We start from the raw sequence: 8,200 nt of genomic DNA on the forward strand, positions 1-8,200 counted from the left end.
ATATATATATATATATATATATATATACATATATACATACATACACCATTTCCATAAACGCTTGGCAGACGATACTATGAAAACAAACATATTTCCTTCCCATTCATTTGAGGTACTATATCGTTAGAAATATGTTTATTTATTTATTTACTTTTAAAAACTTTTACTGCTTTCGGCTTTAATGTAATACGTCACTCATCCTTTCAAATATACACATTTACAAACCACCTATATCTACATGGTAACATTTCAAATATATTTAATATAAAGTAGATGATATCCAGTCAGAAACTTATTGCCTCGTTTTATGGCATATACATTTATATCCACATAATGTTTAATGTTACGTAATATATGGTTATTACAGTTATAACTAAATCTATATCTTTGTATATGTTATTTATGAAATTAATGCCGAAAATATTCCCGTCTTTCAGACCAGGTGACTTGCCAAGTTGTGTGTAAATTATAATTTGAGGATTTAACTATTATTGCCTCCAGTAGACAATGTAATGTGATGTGAAATTGAGGGACGTACTTTCAGATATATTATTATGTATGGACCTATATGTAGTATGTATGTATGAATGTGTTTGTGTATGAAAATACACACGCACGCATACACACACACACATACGAGGGTGGGGGGGGTTATGAAAAGTTCTTGGTTTTGGGCAAAAGGAAATATAGTAGGATCAATTCACACACTCATTGCAGCGGTCCTTCAGTTTTTCTATGCCCTGTAAATGACCTCGGAAAGTTGGGCCTACAACCAGGCCTTTCGCGATACCCTATTTTTTAGTACCTTCTCGTATATATCAAAGGAGGTTGGAATTTTTTTTTTTTGGTATCAGTTATTCGCCATTACTCATGTTTCATTTCCTAATATGAATTACAACTTTGTACATGCAGAAATTTGTAATTCCTATTACGTATATCTATCTCTATATACGCCCCTATGTATATCTATGTGTTATATATATTCATGTGCATATACATATATATACACACACACAAATACATGTATATATGCGTATATATGTACACTCAAATACATACACACGAAAAGGTACATAGAGGAAGGGAGTGACCGAAATAGAAACGTGAGCGTATGTCTTGGTATATAAATATGCTTAAGGTGGTGAGCTGGCAGGAATGTTAGCATTTCTGAGTTCAAATTTCACCGAGGTCGACTTTGCCTTTCATCATTTCGGGGTCGATAAATTAAATACCTGTTGCGTACTAGGGTCGATCTAATCGACTGGCACCGTCCCCCAAAATTTCGGGCCTTGTGCCTAGAGTAGAAAAGTATATAAATTTGCTTGTATGTGTATGTGTGGTTGTTTGTGTGTGTGCGAGTGTGCGTATGTGCGTGTGCGTGTGTGTGTGTGTATGTGTGTGTGTGTGTATGTGTATGTGTGTGTGTGTGAGTGTGTTCTCGCGCACGTGTATATGTGTGTGTATTCCTATGTTGAATTGTCTGTCTGTTGCGCATCAGCGTAATAGAGACGAATTTAGTGGAGTCTGAAGTTATGGAGAGAAGGGCGAAATATTCAAACTCTTAGCAAAAGGCTCCCCCCCCCCCGGGGCTAATATATGCACAAGAACCGTGTGTAGTGACGACAGTATACTGTTTCCTATGTGTGTGTGTATTTATGTATGTATGTATGTATGTTTTGTGAATAAGTATCGGTTTGGACGGAATGAAGGATTAGCAATTTACAGACAAATCGGAAATCCAAGCCCCAAACTGGCTCTCATAATTAGCAGTTCAGATGGAAGGTAATTAATTTCTTCCCCGGAAATTTCTTGAAGAAAAATCAATGTTATTCTCTGTCACCACCCAATCAACATCCAACACATTTTTACTTTTTATTTCATTATTCATTTTATGTTAATTTTTCTTTTGCGTATTTTTGCTCCATCTTTGAAATATTCTGTTTCTTTCTTGTTGCTGTTGTTGTTGTTGTTTTTCTTCTTCTCCTTCCTCTTCTCCTTTCTCTTTCTCTTCTTTCGTTGTCGTCATTATTCTCCTCCTCCTTTTTTCTTTTTCCTCTACTTTTCCTCCTCTCATCCCTCCTCCTTCTCTTCCTCTCCTTCCTCCTCTTTTGCCTCCTCCGCTTTCTCCTCCTCCTCCGCTTTCTCCTCCTCCACCCCTTTCTCCTCCTCCTCTTCCTCTCCCTCCTCTTCCACCCCCTCTCATCCACCTTCCCGTTATCAGATAGCTATCGCTCCCATCATCATAACCATTAACATCACCATCATCATCTTCATCAGCACCGTCATCGTCGCCATCATTCTTTTCCTTTCCTTCCTCCTCTTCTCCTTTATCATCGTCGTCGTCGTCGTCGTCTTTGTCATCGTCACCACCTCCACCATTTCTTTTTTTAATTAGCGATAGACACAAAGTTTGAAGATGGGATAACAATCAATTAGACTATACGTGAATGTGTATGTTTTCAAAGTGTCATTATGTGGTGTGAAGGAATACAAAGGTGTGTGGGTGTGTGTGTGTGTGTATGTGTTTGTGTGTGTGTGTATGCGTGCGTGGATACTACGTGCTTGTACGTGTGTTTGACTAAGTACTTTGTATTTGTGAAAGAGAAAACTTAAAAGATAGACTGATAAAAGAATGAGAGAGAAAGAAAAAGGGAAAGAGAGAGAGAGAGAGAGAGAGAGAGAGAGAGAGAGAGAGAGAGAGAGAGAGAGAGAGAGAGAGAGAGAGAGAAAGCAGGAAAGACAGCAAGAAAGAAATAGAGAGAGAGAGAGAAAGAGGAAGAAAGAAGAGAGAGAGGGGGAGAGAGAGGGAGAGAGACTGTACGTTGCCAATGTATAAATAGAAAGCAATACTCTTCGATAAAACTATTGAAAGGAAACGGCGGAAATGAGTGAATATTTGAATTATGGAATCAATGTTAAGAATAGCGAAGACGTCGAAAATGGCGTGTGTAATTAATATTCTAAGACTTATTGTCCTTGTTTGACGTTTTGGAACTAACACTAACCATATCGACGACTCTTGAATCAATTTCCTAATTCTATTATTCATCCTGCTGTACTGACTAAGCAGAAATAATACACTACTAGCCCAGATTGACTTGTTGTCAGTCAGTTGCGTCATTCTGTGGTCTGAGTTCAAATTCCAACGAAATTAACTTTACATTTTATGCTTCTGGAATCTCCACCAATCGGCACGTGTTAAAAATAAAACAAAACATTGCGCCAATTTAATTTTTTAACGCCACGTCATGGGCCCCAGGACTCTTGAGGCCGGTTGTTCGATTTCACAGGGTGTTCACAAAGTCACTCCGCAGTAAGTATTTAATGGTTTTCGGGCGATTCTTGTAAACTGCTCCCTAGAAAAAATGTCTGGCGGTGTTAAACTAGGTGATCTTGGTGGCCAAAGTCTCTTCGAAATTAACAGTTCACCGAAAAACTCTTGAAGTAGCACTATGGTGATGCGCAGTATCAAATAAAATCCACTGCGGAGAGACTTTTTGAACACCCTATATATAAATGATTCGATGTTATATGAATGATCAAAGTATATAAATGATCCCCGTTACCAAATTTCCATAGTGTACAGGTTTGGCCAAAAGTCAACCGACAATAAATCAAAACCATTTAATTCCAAGTTTTATTTATGTTTAACAACTGAATGAATTTAATAAAAGCTTCTAAATATGAAACATCATGAAAATTGTTCAAACTGAAGTCCTTCTTGAGCGACACATTTTTCCATTCGAGTCAATACAGAATTACAGATAATATATATAAAATTTTGATTTACTGTCGGGTGACTTTTGGCCAGCCCTGTAAAATGATCGCAACATCAGAAGTGGCTGTGTGGTAAGAAGCTTGCTTCCCAACCACAAGGTTCCGGGTTCAGACCCATTACGTGGCACCTTGGGCAGGTGTCTTCTATTATATAACCTCGGGCCGACCAAAGCCTTGTGAGTGGATTTGGTAGACGGAAACTGAAAGAAGCCTGTCGAGTATATATATATATATATCTGTAAAAATACGTGACACTTATTCAGTAGCCATGATAAAACTCCGAGTTTCGGATGCCGGGGTGGGAACCCACGCCAACATCTCTTCAGTTATCAGATGATTCTGCTTCTACCACCACCATTATGTTGTGTCCAAGACTAATGACCGCAAATTCTCAACTTTTGAGACCGCGTAGTTCCAGACAAGTATCATATGATGGATTAATTCAAAGTTGATGGAGGAATGTTATATTGCCGCTCCTTACTTGAAATATGAAGATGGACATGAAATTTTCCATTTGAGATTTGGGCCTCTATGTGAAATTTCGCACCTACCTTCCGTAATGACGTCTGCCACAGAAGCACCTTTCACATGAGCCATGTGACCAATAACCATAAATATAGCGATTCCTGCATAGATGCTGGTCAGACAGTTTATAATGGGAACCAGTATGGCGTCTCTGAAAATTCAGAACAGTAGAAGATAATTATTTGCATATATATATATATATATATATATATATCACATATATATATATATATATGTGTGTGTGTTTGTGTGCGTATGAGTGTGTGTGTATGTATGGAGAAAGAGAGAAGAGAGAGAGAGAGAGAGAGAGAGAGAGAGAGAGAGAGAGAGAGAGAGAGAGAGAGAGAGAAAGAGAGAGATGGAGTAAATCGCAAGGAAAATAATTAGTTTCGCTAGGATATTCGCCTTTCAACAAAGGGCGGTGGAGTAGCGAAAGCGAAGAACGAAGTGAGTAGATATGTGAATAAAATGAAAATGAGAAAGAGCACTTGTGGAAAGAAGGATTTTGTGAAGCGAACAAAATGAAATAAATTGTATGATGGAAGAATTAAATGATAAAAGAAGAGACAGAGTGAGAGAGAGAGAAAGAGGATGAGTAAGGAGGAGGGAAAAGAGGTTTGTGAGAAAGGGAAACAGAAGAATTGCGAAAGAGGGAGATGAGGAAGAGAGTGGACGAATTTGAAGAAAGTGGATGAAGTAGGGGTGAACTGATGAAATGGAGGGGAGTGGACGAAGTGGAGGAGAATGAGTGAGGTCAACAAAGGTCAGTGTTAAGGAAAGGTGTTAATGAAAAACTTTATGTAGATTTACACCCAGAATAAAATTAAGCAAGAAAACTTCACACACACACGTCCCGCGTGCGTGTGTGTGTATACACATGGATGTATATGTAAATGTGCGTGGCCTTGTGGTTAGGATACCGGAATCACTCTAAGAAACGAAACCACCTATCGAAGCGGGTTCGATTCAAGAATTCGATGATACGTTGTGTCTTTGGGTAAGGTACGTCATTTCGAGTTACTCCAGTCTCGTCAACTGAAAATGACCAGCTATTTTAAATGTGTGTATTTCTTAAATATACTTAGATATATACAGTTTGAGTAAACAGAAGGTTCACTCTCAAACTGATGTAATTTTGGATGGCATCATCATTGCTTGCGGATATTTGTGGATACATTTCTGCAATGAACAATGTGGGGGATTAAGCAATAACATTCTGAAGATGTTGCAGAAATGGAATTACATTTTATAGTTGTTCCGTAATTATTTATGGGTTTAGATTTTTGTTTTCAATATTAGTATTAAAGATTTAGTGAAATCATGATAGTGGAAAAAAAAAACAAAAAAAAAACTAACTATTACGTAGTTTTGACTTAATATCTTTCTGTGAAATTTTTAACCCAAATTTATGATTAAGATTTTGACTATACTTGTGCTTGCACCGAGATTGTATGAGATCGGTTTTATTCCACAATGCATTGCGTTTTCTCATTTTATAATGATTCTCCTTAAAACCACTATTACTTAAGGCATTAATATGATATTTTACAACATCATTGAAAGAATAATCAGAGCAAGAGGTGGTGGAGAAAGGAACGTTGATATTATTCTTGTAATAATGTTTATTATGGCTGGCGGGCGGTTTTCTTAACAGCATAAGATGTACAACTACTTCGAAAACTTCGAACGGTTCTACAAAATGAAATTGTATCATTACAATAATATGTTGTCGAAATGGCAATTGTCTACCAATCTCTATAATACATCTCAAATAATGATTCAAGCACCAACATTTGTCAAGCTTTAACAAATAGCTCTTACAAAGTCAGATGCATTGAATACAAATTTACATTTATCATAGCAACAAGACAATCAAACACAACATTTTAAAAACATATTTGAAATTTAATATCCAGACATATAAATGTTAGTATAAAATCGGAAATACTTCATTTACAAGGGATTACAATGAACAGTTGCTTATCTGTCATTATCAATTATCTTTGAAAATCAGCATAACGTTCAACATTAGAAACATCCTTCGTTTTATTTAAAATTAATTTCATTTTGCTGACTTCGGAGCCAGTGCAATTTGAAAAATTTAAACCGAAAGAATGCATACTGGCTTTGCTAAAAAAAAAAAAAATAATAATAAAGTATCACTTCCCTTGATTTTTACAGCGTCTGAACAGAAGCTACAAATAAATTTTGTAACTTTATAATTAATACATAATTGTATTGTTCCAACAGAGTATAATACATATGGAATATATCTATCTTATAATCACATTACACTGAAATTTAGATATCCATAATCCATAACAGTCGTGCAGTATATATATTTCACAACGCTTAACTTTTAGCTATTTATAACAAGTAATTTCACTCTACCTCTTGAATTGCGTAATTTAATCTTGAATTTGTATACATTAATGCTTACGTTTTCCGCAAAACCATACATACGCACGCACAAAAACATACATAAATACATCCTTTCGGCAACATCTTTTAACCAGCAAGTGTCGACGTGCATCCCTTGACCAAGTTTGCATACATGAGGCTGATAACATCATAAGACTTGGAAGGCAGCTCTTTGGGCAACGTTCTTTGTCTGATAACTCTACCGCAACGTATCATCAGATGAAAGGACGAGCCTTTATGAGCAGAAGACTATGCATGGATAAATTAGTAGAATGCTTCGAGATGCTAGTAACAGTGAGCAGTCTTTCGTGGAACAATAGCCGGATTATTACCTCTCACTTTGCGTTTGCACTTCAGGAACAAGAAATATCAATCAAGTACCTGAAGCACAAAAGGGATAGAGATGTAGGAAAAGCAGTAAAATGTGACAACCGATGCAGACTTTGTGGAGTTAACACTGAAGATATCACCCACATCGTAAGCAGTTGTCCGAAAATGTCATCACAGTATTATCTGCCGATGAGACATGATGTTGTAGCTGGGACATTCTATCATGAAATCCGTTGGAAGGATAACCCGAGGGCACAGAAATAAGAATCGACAATATGGTAGAAGCCATAGCGTCTCATAATAAAAAGGAGTATTGGTGGAATGTCCCAGTGAAGAACTCAATAAAATGTAAGCACAACAGACTTGATATAATGATTTGGGATAGAGAAGAGAAACTGTGTACGGTTATGGAAATTAGTTACACAGCGGATGTTAACATATAGCTGAAGATAAGTGAAAAAGAGAACATCTACGCTGAACTATTGAGAATACTGCAGTTACTCTCTCCAGATTACAATTTCAGGTTTATAACTGTAATTATTGTGGCTCTGGGTTATGTAACACACTGCCTAAATACCAATCTTGAGAAATTAGGCTTCTCAAAACTAGAAAGGAGAAAGCAAATTCGAAGACTTCAGATGCAATCCATCACTGGAACTGTAAAATCTGTACAACTTTCTAGAAGTTTATTATTGAAATATATATGAATATGTCTAGATATGTAGCTATATGCATAAGAATACATACATAAAGCAAAACATACAAATCTGCACAGATACATACATACATACAAAAATACCCTGTTGTTGATGGTGAAGTTCGAATGAAGGAGCTTTGGATCTCTGTTAGAAACCGGCTCTCTCTTCCTCTATTAGCAAGAAATTTTGAAGTAAAACGGATCATACATACATAGCTACATATATATGTGTGCGCTATGCTTTCATGGCAAAATTAGTATATGTCTTTTCGATTATAATTTCCTCAAAATGAACCGAGTCCAATGTCGGTAAAACGAAATTAATTTTGATTACAATGAAAAACGTTTCTAACTTTGAACGTAATGTTGTGATTTACGGATAATTGATGTTGACATATAAGCAACCGCTTCTTGTAAAGCGTACACTTTTGTCTACGCACCCCCCCCCCC

The 8,200-nt window shown here is 36.6% G+C and overlaps 1 protein-coding gene across 1 annotated transcript in view; it reads right to left on the minus strand.

Annotated features, from left to right (window-relative positions):
- The window catches only part of LOC106869938 (sodium- and chloride-dependent glycine transporter 1), an 89,950-nt gene that overhangs the window by 23,616 nt on the left and 58,134 nt on the right, over window positions 1–8,200 (minus strand). The window contains exon 9 of the mRNA XM_014915875.1: window positions 4,329–4,453. Coding sequence (XP_014771361.1) covers window positions 4,329–4,453 — 125 coding nt within the window. The remainder of the gene's footprint in view (window positions 1–4,328; window positions 4,454–8,200) is intronic.

Source organism: Octopus bimaculoides, chromosome 10, assembly GCF_001194135.2.
Source record: "Octopus bimaculoides isolate UCB-OBI-ISO-001 chromosome 10, ASM119413v2, whole genome shotgun sequence".
Taxonomy (NCBI): Eukaryota; Metazoa; Mollusca; class Cephalopoda; order Octopoda; family Octopodidae; genus Octopus; species Octopus bimaculoides.